This window comes from Mastigoproctus giganteus, chromosome 8 (genome assembly GCF_048544385.1).
Source record: "Mastigoproctus giganteus isolate SK-2022 chromosome 8, ASM4854438v1, whole genome shotgun sequence".
Taxonomy (NCBI): Eukaryota; Metazoa; Arthropoda; class Arachnida; order Uropygi; family Thelyphonidae; genus Mastigoproctus; species Mastigoproctus giganteus.
Genome location: NC_143582.1, coordinates 61,753,628 through 61,778,975, shown reverse-complemented (window position 1 = coordinate 61,778,975; position 25,348 = coordinate 61,753,628). Strand labels below are relative to the sequence as shown.

The window sequence follows — 25,348 nt, the reverse complement described above, 5'->3', positions numbered from 1 at the left end:
AATACTCTCACCCCAAAAGACACAATTCATTCTCCTGAAGGGATCACTGCAGCCTACTAGAAACCCCACTATCAAACTTCAAGGCCAAACCGTCAAGCTAGTTTCTACGTTAAAACTACTGGGAATAGTACTTGACCCTAAGCTCACTTTCTCTCCGCATCTTGCACACCTCCACGCGAAAGTGAGAAACTACACTGCTCTCATTGCACGGGTGAGTCGTCGTGATTGGGGATTGAACCGACGCACCTTTAAGATTCTATACAAATCAATCTTCCTTCCCTTCATAACGTATGGATCAGGGGCCTGGTTTCGCAGGGCAACTCTTTACAACAACAAACGTAAACTGGGAACCATCCAGCGCACCATCCTTCTTACTATTACAAGGGCATGCTGCACAGTTAGCAACCCAGCCCTTCAGGTTCTTGCGGGCGTCCTTCCGCTTGATCTGGAGGTTATTCGAAGGGGCCTCCACTACTGTCTATCCAGGGGTATACCAGCAACTATCGGCGCCTCCGTAGCCAGGTGGGAAGGAGCAGCAGTGCGTAGCACACGCTTCTTGATTAGACCGGGGTTCGAGCCCGTCACCACCAAATACGGAGGATGCAGAAAGGTCATGGAATGACCACCGCATATTCCCCGAGCAATATGGCCTTAGTTGCTAATGCTCCTAAAAACCAAATAACAACAACCAGCAACTATCCTTGGACACTCCATCAATAATCTGAATGAAATCAGGCAGGAAAAGAAAAAATTGCCATCCTACTACTTCAGACCTGGCAGGGCAGATGGACTACTACCGACAAGGGCCCAATCACCAAGAAATTTATACTTTATGTGAATGCCGTATTTCCTAAATCTCCAAATTGATTTTCTCGTGGTCTTTATACCACCTACCTCATTTCTGGACACGGATCAATAAACCATAAATTAACATCCATGGGAATCATTGACAACCCCTACTGTGCATGTGGTGAAATAGAAGACTGGAACCATCTAGTATATACATGTCAATACTATGAGGACCTCCGCAGCATCCTGTTTACTCGTATACAAGATAACCCTCAAGGAAATGAACACTTATTTATCACAGAAGAAAACTACTACTATGAGTTTACCAAGTTTCCACAAGCCCTCTTCACAAGACGGAGCACCCTTATTGCCAACACAAAATAGGAACAACCCAAACATCTGATCCTAACCTAACTGGCCAACCGATCTTAACCTGGATAGGATCAACTGGCGTATGGACCACCTCATTCCTCAGTGGCAACTTGCACACGGCTCTCTTGCTGTCTTATTTATCGTCCTTCCCGGGTTCCCCTTTCAACTGATGGCGCTTATTGCTCCATTGATAACCTGGAGGATGCTTTCGCCTACATCCTCCACCATATTTCTAGCTATACCCTCCTTTCTTGCGTACACCTGTACTTCCCCGACTCTACCTTTTTTTTTTTTGTTCCAATCCAGGAAGCTCTGGCGGAGACAAGCCAGAGAATAAAAATGGGCAGACTGGCTACCTCCTAGTGGTGTGTGCGGGCAACGTGGAGTCCTACCAGGAGCCCTGCGGCCAAATGCCAGGACACACAACAGAACCTAACGCAATATGTCATATACAACACACAACACTTTTCTGGCATTTACAGTAGTACTGTATTCCTTCACAGCGAACATATGGCGCAGATGTGGGAAACCACAGGTGGCGCCTGACCCTAATATTATGAACTATATGATACTGTGGTATTAGGGGAGTAGGCTATAAGAAATGATGACCATTCGCCATTTGTTAGCGGACTGTCCCCACTTTCAAAACATCCGCCTTAAACACTTTTTTAAATCAATTACTAATACAGTCATCAATAACTTTATTACAGATTCTGGGAGATGATCCTAATAAAAAAAAAACCTATTTACTTTCCTATTATTTCTTTATTCACCATCAGAAAGACACAATATGGCTCTATCAGCCTATGTGTCATTAAACTCAACAACGATTGGGTTATGGTGTCTCACCGTATGATTCTGCTCGAAAGAGTTCGCTATTCTGGCTGGATCCTATACAGCATTGCGAATTGCACTTGGTGCTTTCAGGACATCTCTCCTACCCATAGTTTATATATTGAAGCTCATTAGCCCCCTATTTACCGCCACACAGAAAAACATTACTACTTAAGTACGCAGCTAAAATACAAAGTTGTTGTTCGCATCCTATTGAGCCATACCTGTTTAATCCTCCACCGCAAAATCTCTATACAATCAAACCCAGTAAAATAAGACCGGCATGAGTACGCCTTATTGAATTAACACAGAGTTGGAATGTTCCTAATGTCAACAGGCTAAAAGTACTGAATTACTCTCAACCACCTTGGACTCCTCCTCCGCAATTAACCTGCGATACTTATCTTCACAGGTGGGGAAAGATTCGCCTGCCGATAATCAATGTGAAACAATTCCATGCAAGCAAGCCATATTCAGAAATACGCTAATTTATTGCCAATATATACTGATGGCTCCAAATCACATTCAGCCGTTGGAGCAGCGGCACTATTTCCTACTACAATTATTTCTGCTGCCCTTCCACATGAGTATAGCAGCTTCTCTGCAGAACTTCATGCAATAAAATTAGCTTTAGAAAACCTGAATCTGCCCATCTTTTAATACATATCTATATACTGATGTGAGCTCAATTACAGCAATACAAAACTTTTCTTACAAGGTTAATCCTATGTTAAACCAAAATCAGAAGACTTGTTAAAAATTGAAGAGCGTCATCAATCAGTGACCTTTTGCTGGATCCCAGCTCATTCGGGGATAAGGGGAAATGAACTTACTGCCAAAACTGCCGGAGTTTGTATAATCATATCATACAAACAACCTGTCTTGCACAGTGGAAAGAGCACGTCCAAACCAATAATAACCTTTAGCTGAAACAGGTTCCACAGCTCTGGCGCTCTAGCACCAAAACTGTGAGAAGATAAGAAGTGGTACTTGCACGGGCAGGAATAGGACATACATACCTGACTCACCTTCATCTACTTACAGGAGAGGATCCTCCTCAACGTCACACTGTTCTATATTTAACAGTCAAACACATTCTCATTGATTGCCCTCACTATTATCAGGACAGAACATCCATCCTAATTTCCTTAACCAATCTTTGAGGACCGAAGACATTAAAACATTATTGGTGACGACGCACACATCAAATTTTCTCTTTTTTGAAAAAAAAATTGGAATCTACCATAAATTCTAAACGATCTCTCTAATAAAAAATGAAGTGATTATATCTGAAATTTGTTTTTTTTTATTATTTTTCTATGAATAGGCACATTATAGCCCAGCAGCTCGTGCACGATTGAACCCACATAACTAATCCTGTTCGCACGCGCTTGTGTTCACCAGCCGAATTTTATTTTGAAAGGACTGAAAATCCGATATAACTAAAGAGTAGCAGTTTAAAATCTTATTAAACCACCAAAATCTTATTAATATGAAATTTTAATTGGAGTAGCAATTTTTATGTGCTAGGGGGTGGTCAAAAAACATTTTGAAAACAGGGTATTTAAAATTTATTAATAAATTATAGAAAGATTATTTTTGACAGCCTAATATCATATAAAACAACGTGAAAAAAAAATGTTTTTCAATGTCTTCTTCAGTTTCTAAAATTTTAATTTTTTTATGTTGGTAGGTAGGTGGAAGATGAATGAATATTTAGCAAATCGAGCATCGCTCAGTAATCAAATTTTTGACCAAAGAAGGCAGAAATGTTAAAAAAATCCATGAATGAATGACTAGAGTGTTTGGAAAAGTATTGTCCGGTTATGTTACTGTTACAAGATGGTCGGCAGAGTTCAAAAGAGGACGAGAATCAGTTGAGGACGATTCAAACTGGTCGGCCATCTGAGGCACGAAACAACTGCCATTGTTGAATAGAAAAAAATTAGAAAAACAGTATAAAAGTAGGAAGGGCACAGTGATCTTAATAGACACTCCTGTCCGGCCTACACAACTAGGAGGTAGGGTACTCTGTACGTCTAGCGCCTAACCTACTGCTCCGCAGTGATTGGAAGGTCTAACGACTAATTCCAGTGGTTAGTCCTTAGAATAAACGTAGACTTGAGGGAGAAGGAAATGCTTTCTGGTGAAGGTATAGATTTAAGATCATCCGGGAAATAAAAGCTTTTAGAAAACTCCCAACTTTGTGAGTTTGAGTGCGTATAGCTTTAGTAAAAAATCATAAATATAAATTAGAACCATTAAAAGCTCTGGATTTTCAATTATTTATATCCGTTTTCTTATTGAAAATTCATCGGCGAAGTTGCCACAAAGTTGTGAAGAAACCACCGCAGGGCTCTTGCAGTGGCGTCTTCACAACTGTAATGGCAACCTCGCTGGGCATTGCTCTACTGCCAACCGTAGTCCCCAAAGTATTCATTCTAATCACTATAAAGATACAATCACGGAATCATAGCCATCGTGGGTAGCAGAGTTGGTATTGTCATTGTCTTCCTCACACCTGGTCGAAAAGACATGAGTTCGAATCCCATTATTGATGTGAGGAATTTTTGTGGACCTTTTTCAGAACGTGGCTGAGTTAGTCGGTCTCAGGCAAGGGTAGAATAGTTTTTTGTCAAGCAAATACATTACAGAATACTCGCAATTTACAGACATATTATATATGGTACAATATGGTATCAGCTGCTGAAGCACTTAAAACCCTATAAAAACCAACCAACCAACGGGACCATATTAATAATAAAAAAATTAACATTGGTCCTCCTAGAGAAACTTCAACCTGGTGGGTATCGGCGCTGACTGCTCGCATTACATTAAATTGCCTATCTTGAATTACTGTGACAGATTTCGCATTTCAGGCTGATTGTAATAAGTGACAATTCTGTGATGCTTAATTATTTTGGACCATATTATAAGTTTATGAATAATACAAATTAGCTGGTTATAATACGGTATATATTAAAATGTTCGTTCCATTTACTGTTCCACATTTAATCTGTAGTAGCTCAAATGTACAAGCAATAATAATAACATGGAATCTAAAGTGAAAAGTAAGATGGCGTAAAATTAATGAAAATTGGAGTCAACAATAGACCATTCCTTAAAATATAGAGGTAAATCCTTCGCACATACAGATCAGATGCTGTTTCGATGGTGATATTGCAACTTAGAAAGCGCAAAACGTTTTTAATCTGCAAATGAGAGACAGAATGGCAGTACAAGGGTAACGCTGTTGAGACAAAGAACAGGAAATGAAAAAAGTTTCATTAATAGCAGGACTAGAGTAAAGACTGGGTTAAGGCTTCTTAAGATATTTATTTTAATATTAACTCGCTGTTAAAAGAAAATACCTCAGCGTGTACTTTATCTGAAGCTCAACTACATTGTTTCACATTGAACCGAATTTTAACTCCAGCCAACTTCTTTTATTCACTGAATAAAAAAATAAACGTAAACTAACCTACCTCTTGTCTTGATCTGCTGTATATTCCAATAATTGAATCTTGGCCCTGCTTAACCCCCAACGTTAAAAGTCCTGCTCCGATGTGACGACATTTTTCGAATGCCTGCATGAAAGAGTTTGATTATTGCAGTGAACCACAACACACACACATACCTTTAATTATTTTTATTCCAAAATTTAATTTATAAATTATTTAAAAGAATTTCTTTATTTGTAGTGAACCCATAACATTAAACGACTTGAAATAACGAATATTTCGCACTGATATAAATTTTATAATTGCTTATGAATGTTTGCAGCAGGTGTAAACCTTAATAGGGACTTAAGTTGTTTCGTTGTTTAAAATATGCATCTACTTTACAAAGGTGTACAGATGTAATCAGAGTCAATTGATATCAAGATGTCAGGGGGTTAAGAATTAGAATGAAACCGTGCACTGGGGGATGCCTCATAAATGGCTTGAATGTGCATCATATTTTAGGCCACTTTGTTTATTTCCAAGTCACGTGTGAGGAAATGCCCTTAGGAAATGGGGAAAATTACAGGTCATACTAACGTAGAATGTAGGACATACAAGCAAAAAGTTAACATATCAGTATAGGGGAACTTAAGGTGAGAGACACCTCCAGAAGTTTAAGGTACGCACTGCAAATGAGCCAAGCACAGCCAGAATCCCACGAAAATGTATGTCCCGTGTGACCAACTGGTTGTGACCTCCTCATTCATGACCTCATGTGACCTCCTCATTCTCCACTGGTCACAAAGTGGGAAAAATTCACTTTTATCTTTGTTTTGGAAAAATAAATAATAATTCTGCAGTTTTGGTTCGCCTCTTTGCCTAAATTTTTCATAAATCGTATTTCTTTTCAATTCTCTTTAGGATGAATAAACACTGTCTTTCAGCACTTACCTCTTTATAAGTAATCCATTCGTATTGTCCTGTTACTTTTGACCTGGTTCCGAGACAATCAGCGTCACCTTAAAAATATTACAGTTGCTTAGTGCAATACTTAAAATATCAAATACAGTTAAAGACGAAATGAAGTAAAAAGTCAAGTTTCGTATAAATATTCAACGCCTTAAAAATGGATCCTTCCTTTTCATTGAGATGTGTCAAAAAGATAAAGACCTAAAATTAAATTTAAAAAAAATTTACAGAATTGAATTTAGTTCGTAATCTCTTTTAATGATCACAAGGTTTTTATTATATATTAATTTTTATCGTCGCAAATCCATTTTTAAAGCATGTGATTGCCTATAAAACAGTTTCTCATTATGAAAAAGCCTTAAACTTTATTATGGTTGGCCCGTAGTATTTTGGTACCTCAGGCGAATGCCGTTCTCTAGAACCGATAATCTTTTTAATTTCTCTATGACCAGCACCTCAGGCAATATCTTCGGTACCTGTATTTTACTGTTCTCCTAAAAGTTAGTTTATTTTCCTCCAATCGGCTTAATAATTCACATAAAGATAACTTCCGCAATATCTGACAGTTGCACGCAGCTCAACTCCACTGCCCGCAAAATATACACTGATGGATCGAAAACTGACAATATGGTTTATGTTACGACAGTATTATCTTCATTTACAGCTTCGTAACTAGTTGCTTATAATATCTTCACTGCCGAACCATATGCCATAAAGTTAGCACCTCACCATATTATTGACTTTTCCATTTCACTTTCCCTAATCTATACTGACTGTTCTCAGTGCAGTCTGTTCCACTAGCGAAAATTTCTCTTCCTGTCATCCCACACCGAAAAACATTCGTTATCAGTTACTCTCCTGCAGCTAGTCCGATCAAGTCAGTAACATTTTGTTGGATCCTAGGACATTCTGGAATTCCGGGAAATGAGAGTGCTGATTCTTAATCTAAGCAACCTGTTCCACTTTATCACAACACCCTCAGGTTCCTTATACAGACTACAAGTGTATAATTTACAAGGCCTGTTATTGCAATTGGTTACAGATCTGGAAAAGCAATACCAACAACAAACTTTAGCAGATGAAACAAGATCCAAACTTTTGGGGCTCGGATTCAGACGAAATAGACAAGAGGAAGTGATAATGGCAAGACTGAGAATTGGGCATACAGCCATCCCTCGCTATTCGCGGTTTCGCTTATTCACAATCGCATTTTATAAGCGTAAAATGTCAATGCGACGTGACCTACAATCGCGATTAAGTGTTGGCGTGACTAATGTTGATTCAAGTGTGAATGCGACTAATGTTGATCAAGTGTGAATTATCAGTCTGCGTTATGCATTTTATTATTGTCAGTTTATTTCCCCATTGAGGAGACACCCCCGGATAGCCATTGGCTAGAAGGATGTGCGTTACATTCAAAGGTGTGAAGCAGAACCCATGACCAAAAGTTACATAGTCCATGATACGTTCAACCTGAAAGGCTGTATACAAAATTTTGATATACATGTAAAATTATGATTTTTCGTATAAATCTTAAATCATTAGTATAAATCCTGTTTTGACATCTCAGATTGACCTTTAGAGTAATGAGAAGATATAGTTATTAAGGGTGTCATAGTTTTCTGCACTTTTGAGCTGAAAGATGTCCACTAAAGTTGCGAAGACCAGCAACCTGTAGGCGTTGTTGTTACAGAGCTTTACTGGTTCAATGCTAGCTAATTAAAGAGTTCTCTCCTGTTTGCTGGAAAAAACCGACTTAGGCTGTAGCGAGAGTGCGCGTCTATCTCGTTTCTATCGAATTGACAGTTTAATTTTCTACGAAAATATGAGTTTTAGCAAAAAGAGAAATTGTCAAAAGATCGAAGGTGGTGATGACTATCAAGCAAGCCTCTGTATCACCTGATAATTTATCAGGTGATTCAGACGTCTATAAACTAATCTGAAATCAACTTACTAAAGAGGTTAGTCAAGCTAAGACAGATTATGAGAAATCCTTGGCAAAAAAAAAACAGTAAAGAATTCTTTACTTAATTAAAAACAAGAACTCAAGCTATGAATCATATTGGTCCACTTGATATCAGTGGCATTTATTATTTATAGGATCATAAACAATGTTAACAGTTTGTTAACAAACTGAATATTTTGCAAGATTGAGTTGTTAGATAAACTTCCAAAAGAAGAGTTTAATTTAATTTGCAAACCATTATAAAATAAATGAATCCATTGCCCAATCCATTAAGAAATCAGAAGAAAAGTTACGACGCAGTGTTTCAGCAAAAATATGTACCATAACACGCGACGTAAAATCGAAAACATGGAAGAGGCGTTAAATTGAAGATGAAAAGATTAATAGCAGCAAAAGGTTTCTTTAAGAATGGTTATTATACGTGAAAAAAAAAAAAGTATATGACTACTTTAGCGAATCTGGAGAAAACGTTCTAGTGGCACAATTTTTTTTAGCCAGCAAAGGATAGTTCGAAAATTTGAAAAAAAATATATATATATCATTTAAACCTGCACAATGTGAAGCTCGTGGGTAAATCTGATCAGATTTTGTGAGAAATACATCATTTTTGCAACTGCTACACCAAGGCGTGATTGTGGCTTTTAAAACCTATTATGTCAGAAGAACATCCAATGACTTGCTAACTAAAATGGAGAAGGATTCGGACTTAACCGTAAACCAAAGTTGGAAAAATTATGACATTGCTGATTGCCAGATCAACATAAGAGTCGGTTGAAGAGATAAAGGCATCTACCAGTAATGCGCGTTGGTGGAAATTATGGCCAGAAGTTATTAATGATAGACAACTCTCCAAATATGGACGATGTGGTAGCAGAGATTGTAACTATCGCAAAAGGAATACAACACAAGGGATTTGAAGACATAGAGACAGCAGGCAGACATTCAGGAAATAATTGAGACTCAAGAGTTTACCATTAGAAGAGTTGGATGAAATGGTAGCAATGTCCAGTGAAGACCAAAATTATTTTGAGGATGAAGTGCTTGACGTTGTTGGACTGGAATTTAACATCAAATCGTCAACATTAAATGAAATTTTCACACTATCCAAACAACTTTCTGATAAAGTGTTCGAGTTGGATCCAAACATGGAGAAGAGCATCAAGTTTAAGAGAGACCTTGATCACTTGCTTTCACCTTTTAAAGAAGTTCACAAAGAACTTGAAAAGAAACATGAACAAGGTTCCATCAAAGGGGTCCTAGCCTCTTCAATATCACGCACTAATAACTAATGGAATGCTTAGTTGATTATCATGTATTGTTTGACGGTTTCAATAAATTATATTTGACTTTGTTTTTATTAAAAACTGCACATTTAGATCAGTATTTTGCAATACTTAAAAAAAAAAAAAAAATACATAGACTCAGATTTAGGCTAGTTTTCCTCTTAAATATATTTTAGAACGTAATCTCTGGTTTTGATATGGGCACCGAACCTTGTTATTTGTGGCCTCCGTATTCGCAATAGTTCTTGGGAACTGAACTCCCTCGAATAGCGAGGGATTGCTGTATTCGTCTTACGCATATTTTTATTATTGGGAAAAAATCGATCCAATGCACATCCTGTTAAACTCAACTTACGGACCATCATTTAATGGTAGACTATCCATGCGCTCAAACACTTCCCAGTTATTCTCCAGATAAACCAAGCACAAAATGTATGCCAGTTCCTTGGAAATGGCACAAATATAGAAGCATTATTAGTATACTCGAAGCGTATTGACCTACGTATATAATTGAATGGCTATACTGTCTCTTTTAAATAAACTATTAACAGACACAATTTGGCTTCAGTAGCACCACGTGTCGTTAAACCTCATACCAACAACAACATAAGATGCGACTAACTGAGATGAATATCGGATGTGTCAGTCCTCACCTGCGCTTTCTACGGAACATTTGAAAATCTCGTACATCGTCAGAGCTCCACATTCTGGAATGTCAACCAATTGCAATGGATCACTTGTCATGCGAGAAGCACGTATCCTTTCTGCACCCTAAAAGATACGAACTGCGATTATTTAAAAATATCACATTTAGAAACTTTGTTAAACATAGTTACATCAACAGTTATCGCAAATGGTATGCAGTGATATATCCATAGAGCAATCCGCTTAATTTATAGTAGATAGTTTAGCTGTCTTTCGTTCAGAAAGATTATAAAAATATATTATTCGTATTACAAGAGCATGTTTCTCTAATAAGGAAGTTTCCTTTGGACTTAAGTATGAAATACGTGTCTACAGATTTACTTTACCGATTACTGACTTGGAAGGTCATTGACTCGAGAACGGGCATATGATAAAGCTCTGATAATGAATAAGTGTAGGAGATTATCACATTAACTGTTATTCGTTTTGTAGAGAAGGCACAATGTCGCTATTCCGTGCATAATTTCAGGATTCTTTTTCAAATAACTTAAGCAAAATTATAAAGAATGTTGATTTTAGTTACGTTTTAAAATGAATTCCTGAATTTTATGGCAGTTGTCTGAAGATATCTCTTAATAAATCTAATAACTGATTGCCAAATAATTTTAGGTAACAACAATAATTATCATTAACAATAATTATTAGGTAATTAATTATCTAATAATTGATAAAAGATTACCGACCAGGAACAGGAGCCCCTCCTAGTTAGCATAGATGGTAGGATCGCCGTCCTCTCCACACCGGGTGGAATACACTGAGTTCGAGTTTCGTCGATGGCGTGAGGAATTTTATGGGCATTTTTTACAACATGGCAGAGTTAGTCGGTCTCAGGCGAGAGCAGCATGGTTTTTCTGCGAGAAACGCGGGTTTTTTCGCACAGAAAACAGAAAACCGACCTCAGAACGCATGCAAATTACAGACATATTATATACACTGCCAACTAAGGCCATAATAATAATATGGCCTTAGTTGCTGAGGCTCCTAAAAGCCTACTACAACAACCAGCAACAGGCCGAACTATTTATCTGGTTACATACTGGATGAACATGAAACTTTTATTATATAAAAACACTTAAACCTTTCAGTTCTTCCATAATATAATCACATTCATTCATATGCAGTTAGTAATCTCAAAAATTACTTCGTTGAATATGAAGGAATCTGGATACAAGCAAGTTCTCTATGGCAGTCATAATTGCTATGCTGATGGCCATCTACGTGGAAATGTCGGTTTAGATTACTACGGCACAGATGGTGAAATTATTTTGTCCTTCACTCGCTCGGAGCTGAGCGGGAAAAATAAAAGAATTTTCTCTGGAATTTGTCAGTTTTCATCCGGCAAACACGTTCTTGAGTACATCTAAATTATAGACATAATAAAAACACTCACTCCCATCTGACTAGCTTAACGGGGAATTCACATGAGCACTACGATAGACTTACACCATTAGTGACAGAACAAACACCGGTATTAAGGGAAATGGCGAAACCCCCCCCCCCCCCAAAAAAAAAACAACTAAATCTTGGTGTATAACACCAAGCTGTTCATACAATACTATCTTGCACAGCAAAATGTATTTTAAGAAGATCGTCTTCAAAAGTTCGATTTAGACGAAGATTATTTCTTGTAATTGTCTTCAAAGATTTCTTCAGATTATCTGGTTAAAGACAAATTTCTGCACATCATTTTGCAACCAATATTTTCAATTTAAATATATGCTCCTTTGTGTGGGTGTCGTCTGAGAAAAAGTAAATATGCCATCAGAATTCAGTTTACTCAAAACGTTTTGAAACAGTAAACACTTCAAAAAGATCTTCCAGATGCCGAAATTTATAGAATCCCAGTATTACTTGATAAAAAAAAAATACCCATGAAGACAGCACTTCTTTCCCATCATTTTTGCAAACCAGTATCTCATTTTTAAGAAAACCTTCGGCTGCTTTTATCATTTGAACATCCAGAGTGATTCAAACATATATGCTGTTTAGATACTACGCTGAGGAAGAGAAAATACACGTTGATCTTCATTTTCGGATAAACAGAGTATTGAATGAAATTTTAAATTTGCCATCATTTAATGTGAAAAGTCTCTTTAAACACTTAAAATTACCCAATGCACTGGAAAATACTTAAAAATTCAGTCTGTTTTCTACGTATATCACTAAATAGTGCAACAGAAGTGCATAAAATGAAATTCATTAGTCAAGCAGATTTGTCGAAAGGCGATAATCAGTATCTTCATTAAGCAGAATGACCACAAACAAATATCTCTTGACAAGAAGAAATAAAACCTCAGTAAACAGACGAGAAGTATCCCCCCCCCCACAGATACAAACACAAATTTTCCTCTGAAGATCCTTTCAAGAGACAAAACTCATAAATCCTTACTATCTGGAAAGTTTATTTTGTAAATTTTCCTTCCCTCTCAATGATGAAAGATATCAGGAGAGAAATATATATAAACAAAGATGAGGAGAAAACAGTCCATGGGATTTGACACTTGGAATCATCACATGAATCTGACATCAATAAATCACTTAATAAAATGGCTGTTTTCAGTTCTTACTTTTCGATTTGTGCACTTTACATTGTTTACTGTTCTCATTGTAGAATGAAATAATTCTCAAGTCAGTATAGAAAAGTCCCAGAACGTCAAACGAGACAACCAAATTAAATCACTGTTGACGTACATCCTGCTTCCACTACGCAGAAAACCTTGTTATAATGTCATTCAAGGAAGCTGAAATAACTCTTTACTACCTCTGAGCTTGAGCGGTACTAATGGATGGAAACTTATACCACTTAACACGATTAAGCACCTATGAGGGTCATTCTTACATCGTGACGGAGACAGTTCTGTGGCACTGTTCTATCTGATGAAATCACAAGACGAGTCTTACAGTCCAAGACTAGTGCCTGTTGTTTGCTTTCTGAATACGCATGCCTTTTCATTCAAAGTAGAAAAAAAAATCGTTCCGATTTTGAGAATAAATGTGATCTCCACAGCAGTGACTGCAGCCTGTAAAATTCAAAACTGAATTACTTTGCATTAATTCAATAAAAGTTCATCTTTAAATTCCGGTTATAACCAGAAAGCAGCCGGTAATAGCGTTATTTTAATAAAAATTAAAATATATAATAAATTTTATAACTATTTAGTAGTTAGCTGCGAGTAGATCTGATGCATTTGCACTGACTTGTAAGCATGTTAACTCACTACGTCATTAAGTTAACTCACTTGAGGTTTTTGCCCAAAAATGCCACGTAATAAAAATTAAATCTAAAAAATTAGTTCTAATTTTATAACCTTTAAAATTTTATAATTTTATTACTTAAGCTGTGTTTAAAATGTACTTAAAAGCTGTGCTGTAAATGGACTCCGAGGCCTTTTCTCGTGAGATTAAGATATTTAGGTTACCAAACAATAAAGGATTAGTGGACATAGTGTTTTTTGTTATGCGGTTCCCGTGGTTTCCCACAAATCCGCGTTAAATACTCTGTTAACATAGCAAAGCCAGTCAGTGTGGGTTATATGTGAGTAGTGTGTTGTTTGACTGGCCTCTTCGTTACTGGGAGGCGCGATCACCAGGAAGGAGCCTCCCAGCATCCGTCCACTGGCACGAGGAGCCGGACCAGGGAGTAAAAGACATCTGACGGGCCGTCCACACTCTTGCAGGAGCGAGAGTGGGGAGGGCCAAGGAAAGAGCGGAGAAGAGACAGGAAAGTGGAAGGCAGACAAGATAGCGAGGATGACAGAGCGTAGGCATCCTCCCAGGCGAAACGGAGCAGGAAGAGTGCTAGGTGCAGTTGTGGGAGTCCTGGAGAAAGACTGTGGGTAGGAAGAAGAGAATAGGTAAAGTTCAAATTAAAGAGTCCAGGATCGTCACAATGGAGAATCACGGAGCGGCGTCGAAAGTGCTGTCCGCCATTTGCAGTTTCATGTCTGGAAGTTTCCGGTGCTGGGTATCAGTTGCTGTCTAGAGGAGGTTATCCAGGTGATGCCAGCGACGACGAAAGACCTCGTTGGCATAACTGGTCAGTGCACGGAAGGCATCATTAGATTCCAATAACTTGGTTTCTGGCCGAAGTGATGTAGTGTGGAGGTCTAGGAGTAGTTGGTTTCTTAGATCTAAGTATACGTTGCATGAGTGCATCACGTGATCCCAGTCTTCAGGTTCTCCGCAGGTACAGAGGGCATCCTCGACTAGGCCGAACTCTAGAAGGCGTCTCTTGAAGGACCCGTGGCCAGTTAATAGGAAGGAAGCATAGACGTTAGGGAAGAACCAAGTGGAAACAATAAAGGATTGTTTTCAGTGTTATATTCAATTCAGAGGTTGCCAAACGTTTTTGGTTCATGGCCCCCTTAGTGTTGCAGTAATTTTTTCAGGGCACCACATAAGTTGAAGCATAGTTAGTAGGATGACCGTCCTTCCAACAGAGTGGAAAACATCTCAGTTCAAATCCCGTCGATGACCGGAAGAATTATGGGTTTTTTCAAAACGTGGCTGAGTTAGCCGGTCTCAGGTGGGGGATAGCATGGTTTTTTCTCCCGCAAACTTGGGCTTTCCGTCCAGGAAACTGAGCTCAATTTACAGACAGTGTACACGGATCAACATGGCCATAGTCGCCGATGCTCCTAAAATCGAGCAACAACATACAGCAAATTCCAAATGGGAAGCATCAGAGAAATAATCGTCGAAGCTACTATCTTTTTCACGCTAAAAGAAATACTGTTCAGGTCTTAGTCCTAAACGGATGTCTGATGAACTAGTCAGACTTGTGGCAGAGAAGAAAAATGCATGCAATAAATATAAATTATCAGGTGAAACAGAGGCCTATAAACTAATCCCCAATCAACTCACAAAAGAGGTTAGGCAAACTAAGGCGCGACCGGGCTAGCCAGGTGGGTAAAGAGCCTGCCTGGCAACCCAAAGGTTGCGCGTTCGAATCCCGCCTCGAGCTTGGATCAGAGTAAAATGCAAAAACTTTGGGAGGTGCATTATGGCCACAGAAGCCGATGCACCAACAACTAACAAAAAAAAAAAAAGCAAACTAAGGCGGATGGATTATGAGAAGCCTTGGGCAAAGAAACCAGCAAACACTAATTTATTTAAGTAAACACAACGAGGGGGTTTAACTGCTGTTGATCGTACTCAGTTTGCTTACAAACTGAATAGGTATTTTGCAGTTACTTTCGAATACAAGGAATTCTTTAGAGTAAAGGATAATAGAAGTTTACGAAATTATATCAGGGACCGCAATTATTTGTGATAACTGAGAGGAAAATGCAAGAGAGATTGTTGAAGCTAAACATAAAAAGGCACCAGTAGTTGGAAGAGGTCTATCCAATTGTATCAAGGGAGGCAGCAAAGGAGATATACAAAGCCTTAGCCATAATTATGAAAGAATCATTGGATTGAGAGGAGAGGTCCCTATGTGCTGGAGCTGTGGCAGTGGAGTAGCTACCATGTAGGCAGACAAGGCAATTGCCTCCTGGCCCGGACCCTTTAGGGGTCTGGCGTCTTTGGCTGTCTCCTGTTTTTGCAATTTTCATTAATTAAGTAGGGGCTCGAACATGTTCTTTGCCTCCGGGCCCGAAAAAGGGTAGCTACGCTACTGAGCTGTGGCAATATATCCGCAATTCACAAAGGGGAATAAAAAGGTGACATCAGAGCTGTGGCAATATATCCGCAATTCACAAAGGGGAATAAAAAGGTGACACCAGTAACTACAGACCTGGTCGCTTAACTTCTGTTCCTGGGAAAATAAGGAGTCACTGGTTAAAGAAGTAAGGCTGATGCAGAACCATCTACACAGGGCAGCGATAATACTGCTGTCTGTCAATCACAGCATGGAATCTTCAAACTTCGACATTAATCCTGATATACCTTCATCAATATCATTGATAAATATAAAAAACGACAGTGGGCTCAACACCGAACCCTGTGGGATTCCACTAATAACATTAGTCCACGAAGAGCAGCCTCCATTGATTACCATTCTGTTTTCTCCCACTCAACCATTCCTTTATCCATTGTAGCAACTTACCCTTAATACCATTCTGCTCCAATTTGTCCAGTAATTTTCCATGCGCAACAGTGTCAAAAGCTTTCCTGAAATCCAAGTATATGCTATCAAAATTATTTTTTGCATCTAGTTCCTTTGTAACCACATCACAGTATCCAATCAACTTGGTCAGATAAGACTTCCCCTTAATAAACCCATGCTGTGTCTGAATTATTGCTGGAGTCTTGTCTAGATGATCCTGAAATGCATCTTTAACCAGTGATTATTATTTTATCTGGAACGGAAGTTAAACTAACTTGTCGGTAATTACTCGTGTCGTTTTTGAACTGGGGATACATTTGGACATCTCCAGTCCTCTGAATCCAAGGATGCTCTCATAGTTATGGCCAAGGGTTTGCTTAGTTCTTTGCCGCCTACTTTAATATAACTGGATAGTTCCCATCCACCCCAGGTGCTTTTCTTATGTTTAACTTCAACAATTTCTCCTCCACTTTGCTCTCAGTTATTACAAAATCATTAAGCATCCTGTTACTACAGTTTGATAAACTTCTGGCATTTTCCTCCCTTAATAACTCCTCATGTGTGAATGTAGATGCAAAATGCTCAATCAATTTGTCAGCTATCTGAACAGGAGCATCAACTGTCGAACCATCCATATCAAGTGGTCCAATCTGATTCATTTGCTTCCTTTTTGAGTTTATATGAGTAAAGAAGTCCTTGCTGTTTTTCTTAGCATAATTTCCCAAAGATTCCTCGTAATCTGCCTTCGCTTGCCTAATCTGCTTAACTGACTTAACTACAGACTAACTTATATGCTGTTAATTGTGAAATGACGAAAAGATGCTTCAAATATGTTTTGAGTTTCTATCAGTTATTTCAGTACAATGGCAAAGTATTTGGAAGCATAATGCAGCTTACGAATGGGTAATTAAGAATAGCTCTTATCTACTCAAAAGTTGAGAGCTATTCTTAAGTCGTATTTTATGATGAGATAAAAAGAAACGGAATTGGTTTGATCAGACCGTGAAGCCTTATGCAAGCTTACTTCGAGAAACAACAAGGACAGGTAGTTTGCAACTTCGAGGGAATTAGCTTTTGGAGAAATTCCTGAAAATAAAGGCTTAATTTTGCAGTGTTTTTCACTGCTTAAAAATGAGTCCAAAAGGATAGCTTACCTTGAGGTGAAGTTATCTCGAGTATTTCCGCCTTTCGTAAAATTCTGGGGTTAACTGAAACCCAGAAACCGGCAGTGAAGAAGCCGTTTTACTGTTTCTTTTCAGTCGGCCATTACAATTCTGTTCTGTCTGTCACACTCGCGAGGACTTCACTATATCGCTAGCGCTGCACGTTGCACTCGTGACACTGACTGCATTGTCTCTCATAGGAGTAATGTGTTCCAATACTGTACTTGGAATCTGTTTTAAGCTTTGTTTTTTAAGCTGGATATAAATATCATGATGATACAAATATCATCATCTTATTCATGACACTTTTGTAAACTCCTAATTGAAGAAAAATAATTTTCTCTGAGTGTAGATACGATCGTTTATCTATTAACAAGACCCTTGATATATTAACTAATCATCTTTGCATTTAAAAATCAAAAATATAATTGTTTTTTTCTTTTTTAATTCAATGGTAAGTAAATAAAGAATAACCTACACATTATAAAATAGAATTTAGAGTTGTCTTTCGTTCGAGCTGTTATAAAAGAAATTAATCACTGAAAAAGTTTAAATCATTACATCAGTCAGCTGATATTGCACTGATTGGAAAATTATCAATAATTTAAATATATTGTAATGTAACGCAAAATAATGCCACTGAAAATTGAAGCTTTCTAAATTCTTTAATTTAGGGTGGCCTTTTTATTTCATTCTAAGGAACAGTTTTGAATTAGCCCCTGTTTGTTCTTTTCGGATTGATCAGAATCGTAGCAACGAAAATAAGAGTCGTATAACTGCTATCATTAGAGAGAAACAGCCTAAGAGATAAGTGGGTGACCTACAATTGCAAATAGCTATAGAAAATGCATTGTATCTCGGGAAAACAAAAGTTAATTGAAGATAATCTGCAGAACGACCGAAAGAAACGAGGACAGCGATTAGACTGAGCTTTCACTTTTTCCAAACTACCTTAACATTTATCTGAAGAAAATTAACTTCACCTGTCTCTCGGAAGGTATTTTACTTTTCTTTCAGTCATTAATTCGCAAAATAGCCATCATTAATTGTTCCTCATGGTGAATCTGTAGGTAGGACAGAGCAGCAAATTCCAGGGTTGTCAATTGTTTGCATCAAACAAGAATTCCCAAGTAAACAGAATAATACTTTTATGTTGAATGATAAGATTAGCAACAAATCAAAGAGGCACATATAAAGATAAGTTGTGTAAGAAATTCGATGTTTTCATAATTTATCAGAGGATTTTTATGGTTTCTAAGAACACACAGACTGAACCCAGTCTTTGTACTTCGTTTCCTCGTGTAATAATAAAAATTGCCACTCCTAGTGAATTTGGAAACAATTTATGGATATGTTTAGTGGCATTGCTAGAATTTCTGGGCCCCTATGCGAAGACCACAGGAGGTCCACCTCTCTTTTATTAACACGAAACAACGATGGCTTATTTTTATACTTTGTATAAATGGTACATTTATACAAAGTATAAAAATATCCTAAAAAGTTAATACACCAAAATATGGATTTTTAACAATCTTTAATGTTGCAATTAGTTTATAAATTTGTTTGTTATTTAAAATTTCATCTTTACCTTAGTTGAAGGTTCATTTTGACAGGTTTTGTATGTTTAACAGCGAGATCATTTAATCTCGTTTTCTCTATAGAATTTCTTCTGTAGTCAAACCAGATAGGGCAAACTAGATTAAATTAAGCATGCATCACCATTACCGAAAACGTAAGAAACAGCATATGATGGCTCTCCAACACTATATAATAAATTCATTATTTGATATAGTTTCTTTCAGTAATATTTATAAAAATATATCGGGGTAGATATGTGGGCCATCCATTTTCGTGGGCTCTCACTCTTGTCTCGTGTCCATCTTCTGACTTCTCCAAGTCTTGTTTGTAGGCGTTCTGGTTTCATTCTCTCTATCAGTAATCCTAGGATGCACATTAACTACGGTACAGTTTTATCTCTGATAATATGCTGCACTCTATTCTCACTTAAACAAATAGTGAAAAAATACTTATTGTAAAATAACCTCCGCTATTTCAGACATTTTCTCAAATTGCTCGTTTGAAATAATTAAAATTTTTATGCTGGAGCGTTCAAAGAATGGTAACTAGTTTGGTGAAGGGAAACAAAGGGTTACTGTTACCAAGAAAGGCTTTTTCTGCGAATTGCCGCATCTGGAGACTAAGCACCTGCGAGACTATCTGATTGAGGTGTTTAAGACTTTGAATGGACTGAGATAACTCAATGCTGATGGGATTCTTCAACTTGCTCAGATTACGCACCTGAGGAGTGGGGCATAAATTCAAATTGAGGAAGGACTTGCATAATAGATGTTTAGAAGTTTGCCTTTGGCAAAGGGTGGTTGATTGCTGGAACAAACTTCCATCTAATGTTGTGGAAGCGCACAGCTTGAATAAATTAAAGGAAGAACTAGACGAACTGTTGGACAGGATGGATAGGTGAAATGGGACGGGGTTTTTTTGGCTGATGCTCTATAGCTTGTTTTCTTGCATAATTTTCCTCTACTAATACTCGTTTTATTGCAAGAGCTAATCATAAGTACGTTTTCCTTGCTATATACCCTGTATTCTGTTGCTGTCTATCAGGAAAATCGACTTTCGGAATAAATTATAGCAGTCTGACTTAGCCAAGCAGGAAGAGAAAGGTTTAAATTGCAGCTGATGAAACAGCTGGCGATGTCACTTTCCTGGGATATTTGTTAGCTTTTAATTAATGCAGTTCTCAGTAGGCCTGGCACTGCAGGAAACTGCTGCACCAAATCTAGGCATTTTTTGCCTAGATTTGGATACAGGTGTGGAGGTTAGGGTTATGCTTCCTTTTTTTGACTTACACCCTACTGAGACAAATTCCACCCCACATTTTGGAAATCTGACTACAATTCACAGAAAATTCTTGATTCTAGGGTGTGCGAGGCGGGTGTTAGCAGAACATTAAAGACACATTTATTTACAAGAAAATTTACAAACCTTTAATGAACATTATATACAGCATTTACTTAAAATAAAAAAATAATTACATAAAAGCATACCCATTTCCATATATATGAACCATACTACAGTACACTACACACACTCTCTCTCTCTCTGTAATCAACTATTCTCAATTTACAAATTCAGTTTGTATCAGGTGTATCTCACTTAATATGAATCCCCGATGATTACTCAATCATTCTCTTCCATTACCAATTTTTATCACTTACATCAGTAAAATTCATGTCAGCTCTTAATGCTCCTTTTGTATATTTGTTTCTAGCCTTTAACACATGAAGTGTATTGCAACTGATGTCCTCTTACCTCAATAATATTCACTATAGATCACCCATTCTACCTTAATTACTCTCTAGTTGCCATCTTAGTCATCCCTCTTTACTCATGAGGTTTCTCTATTAATAAAATTTTCTTTCTCTTTACGCCTCACCTGGTATGTTATCTTGTGTTGGCACCTGACCTAATTTAATGATATAGGTTAACATTACCTTATGGTAGTACCTCTATAAATATTTCTTTACTAATTCCTTTATAATATCACTTTCTTTTTATTACCTCTGTACCACCCTTACGTTATTTCATAATCATTAACATTCATAACAAATCATCTCAACCTTAATAACTAACTTGCCTAATACAGCAGGAATGTACCTTTTTTTTTAAAAGGACTATCGCTAAATTCCTTACAGAGCTAGGTTATGAGTCCTTGAGTTCAGGATTCAAGAAAAAAAAAACCCACAGGAACAGACTTGCGTCCCGGAGTGGCAGCTACTTCCAATTTCCTTGCTTTCAGGCTTCCTTCAAGGCAGACAGGCTTTCTGCCATTTCTTGGGCACTCTGCTTTCCGATACCGGACCAGGCTTTCCTTCTCCCACGTTTTTTTTTTTTTTTTCTTCATCTTGCTACCACGAGATGTGAACTCTGACCATCAAAAAATCTGCTTCTACTTCAACCCGCAAACTCACGACCCTTTCGACCACAGAGAAGTCAGATACAGAATGGACACTATCTCAAATTACTCACCCCCCCCGAACTTTACTCTTTCCCTCAAGTTTGGTATGCCTTCCCCAAGGACTCCAACCAATCCCCATACTCTGCTTAAATTTTTTCATTCCTTCCTATTTGCTAAACATCTCTCCCTAGCGAACAAACCAACCCTTCTCTAGAAATTTCTTATTTTTTTTAACATGGCAGTATGGTTCTTTCATGTTTGTGGGTCACCTCCAAAACACTCATTTTCGTGTTCACACTTTTCTCTGCTAAATATGGCCAACTCTCCAAATATCAGTACCCTGACGCCGTTTCTTTTTGATGCAAATTCTGGACGTCCACTAATTTCTTGTTTACTTTCTAACGGTGGCTTAGATCAAAAGATATGCTTCGTAATCCCGTTTCACGGTGATATTGTTCTTGCCCTTAGCAACTTTCACGCCTGTTTTCAAATGGCACCTTCTTTCTTAGTCATTGCGCTGTCTCTGTTTGTTCTCTTGTATTATTTAAATTACTTGTTTACTTTTAGCCGCTATTTTAATTCGTGCATCTAAAACTGTCCATTACTCAATCCAGTGTTTTTCCAACTTTAACCTTATTTACATTAAAACTAAATATCCAATCTTAATACTTACTATCTTTAAATTAATCACCATCTTGCACGAAGATAAACTTTTGGCATTGCCTGTCACTCTTTTCGAGCAGGTACATAACCTGTGGTACTGCATTGGCATGATACGTAGTTTAGTTTTAGGTCTTGGCGCTGTTAGTTCTCTTACTCGTGAAGCACGGACCAAGGATGAAATGAGTATTCAAGTGACGCCAAATTAACCCGTTAAATATACGAAAGGGGATTTGATTATGACCACATCACACTTTGGTGTGTTCACAGCACGACGGGGTGACAGGTTGGACCACCTTAAGATGAACTAGCCATATCATGGATACAGAGTCTGTGATGTGAATAAAGCTGCAAACAATTTTGATGGGAAGATTCGAGGATCGGCCGACAATCGATGGCCTTGAATCAATACGAGGAGTCATCGTAGAGAAACAGAAGAGCAGAAATCCAATAAGTGCCGCTAGTAGCACCTACTGAATAGGTGCTAGGGACAAAAAAAATTTTGGATTTCTATGTGTCCGATTTTAATAAAAATTGGTTTTACTCGACAAATATTTTTGCCAAGTCCAAATATAAAATTTCATGAAAATCCATCTACTAGGAGTTCTTCTGTTACATGTGGGCTGATGAACAGAAATGGAGAAGACAATAGACGCATATATATATGCAGATGAGCCTCAAAATGGGTAAGAATATCAATAACGGATTCTGTATTTTTCAGAGGCACTGCTATCCTATTTAGAACTACTTACAAAGATTTGCGTTTATCTTGTTGATTATTATTATTGAAACGTTTTTTTTAATGAATGAGTAACAAACTCTGATGCTGAATATATCTCGATGTTGAGAATTTTTATGAGCCTTTTTCACAGCGTGGCTGAGTTAGTCGGTTTAAGGCGAGCGTACATGGTTTTTTCTCCCGCAAACTCGTTTTCTTTCAGCTAACAGCGCGATATGATTTTAGTCGCTAATGCTCCTAAAACCCAATAAGAACAAGATAAATTGGCCTTCAACCTATTTATTACGGTGACTTTCGAAAAATTTGTAAAACATTGAGTATCCTCCTAAGTTTATGAAGCTGGTATTGCTAACGTGGCCTTTAATATTATTGCATCCTATGATAGAATTTTTATTATATGAATATTAATTATCTTAATTATATACATAATGAATTAATAGTTTTTTAAAAGAAAATTACTGCTAAAAATCCGCCATGCTTTATTTCTCTTACAAACAGAATATCTCTGCTGAACATGAACAATACTCAGATTTTTAGAAAATAATTCATCTGGCTGTTACTTTTAAATCATAACCTGATATTAATTTTTAGGGCCTTTTTCGTCTAAAAGAATTAGAGCGCCTGTCCAACAATAAAATAAATAAATAATAAATAAAATAAGCCTCATTCGATGCAGCAAATGGCTATTTCAGTAATTAAGGCTTAAGTATCATAGATACTAAACAATTACAGATTATTGGACATATTTCTAATTTAAGCTGGTGGGTTCGCTTGCTGAACAACCTCACATGACAGACGCACGAGCGCAATGAACTACGCCTTCAGGGTCTCTCACCACGAACAAAAAGCACGTGTCAAGGTTTTCGTACAGCTACACAACAGCGATTAAAAAGGATCAAACACACACACACCTATTCGTTCAATGCATCAAGAAAAGTCTTACTTACTGGCAGCAGAACCGATTGATTTTCAGGATCCACGGACCCGCTGGGAGTGAGGTGACGCACATTTGCGCTCGGCGTCGCTCGAAGAGGATGCTGAAGCACAAATCCGAACGAACTCTGCCTTGCCTTCGAACTACGAATGAAGCCCGTCAGCACCAGACGAGATGTGCACAATTTCACTAACATGAAGCTGTCGAAGTGGTGGTGCACCAGGACACGAATAATACCGAGTGAACTATCGCGCAGGAAACACCAACTACCAGCTCCAAGCTGCCGTAAGTTGCCCTCACATGGCCGAAATATCGTAGCGTGTGGCGCCGCTTGCTGGATCAGCTGGCAACTTATCGTAGCCCACTTTCCATCTCATAAACAAGCTCGCAAACATGGCGTGCCGAAGCGACAGGCGAGCGTTCGGCGGCGTCCTTGACGGGAAGCGATTATTTGGCTTTCATTCAAAGTGTAGCTGTGCTCAATGTTTGGATTATACGGCTTGTTCACGACGAACCAGCGACCTTGAACGGTTTGAAGGAAACCCAGATTCTCCTCGGTTATTGATTTATTTTTTATTTTGCAAAGGACAGTTTGGTGTCTTCAGAGGAACCTATTTCCTCTCTCTCTCTACCTTGGGACGAGATCCCCCTCGTGCTTTCTTCCCCCCCCCCCCCGAACTGTTTACGGAACGTGCCTAACGAAGATACCCGATCTCGTCCAATGGGACGAAGGTCGTTTTTGAATGACCGGTTGGACGGCCTTGCGGTACTTCGTTTCCGTACGAACGGGTAAAAGTTCAGTGCGGGAAGTGTTCAAGGTCGTAATTGAATCCCGAGAAAAGAAGGCGACGAAATTTATTTTAAGGGTTTGGTGATAACAAATTGTCGAATTAAACGCAAGTTCGTTGTGGGAAACCGAAATTAACCGAGTCCCTAAGATCGCTGATCCGATTTGATTATGTTAAAGGATAATTCCTCCGAGTGGGTTTTCTCAGATTAAAATTAAATTTTAAAATTTGTTTGTTTTTGTGCTTGTTGAGATATTCGGAAAAATAAAACGAAATGGACGACGTGATCGTTGGAAGGTATTCGAGTGGAGTCTTTGAACACCCCAAACAAATGCAGTACTCGTTCCATTGTTAATGAGCGCCATATTTGGCTTCTGTTGCCAATATTTCACATCTACTTCGGTGTGGTGATGGGATCTAAACCAGGAATGCTCCACGTGCGAGAAAAATGACGTAACCTAATAAATCATTGAGTCATATTCGCCTCTGTTATTGGCAGAAACCTAAAGATCTACATTCAAAGCCGGATCCGTTTAACGATTCAAACTAAAGTTTGCTAAATTCGCTTTTTGGTTGAAAGTTTTCCCACCTAAACCATTAACGCGTGAAGATGTCGCATTTCACATGGGAACTATCGAATTTCTCATTTTAATTCTTGTCTCGTATCGATCTCGATTG

The 25,348-nt window shown here is 38.0% G+C and overlaps 1 protein-coding gene across 1 annotated transcript in view; it reads right to left on the bottom strand.

Annotated features, from left to right (window-relative positions):
* Window positions 1-24,245, bottom strand: part of LOC150081566 (long-chain-fatty-acid--CoA ligase 5-like) — a 70,313-nt gene extending 46,068 nt beyond the window's left edge. The window contains exons 1-4 of the mRNA XM_090379407.1: window positions 23,896-24,245; window positions 10,310-10,427; window positions 6,390-6,457; window positions 5,481-5,582 (exon numbers count right to left, since the gene is read on the bottom strand). Of these exons, the coding sequence (XP_090235533.1) occupies window positions 5,481-5,582; window positions 6,390-6,457; window positions 10,310-10,427; window positions 23,896-24,078 (471 nt within the window). The 5' untranslated portion in view covers window positions 24,079-24,245. The remainder of the gene's footprint in view (window positions 1-5,480; window positions 5,583-6,389; window positions 6,458-10,309; window positions 10,428-23,895) is intronic.
* Between the last annotated feature and the right edge of the window lie 1,103 nt (window positions 24,246-25,348).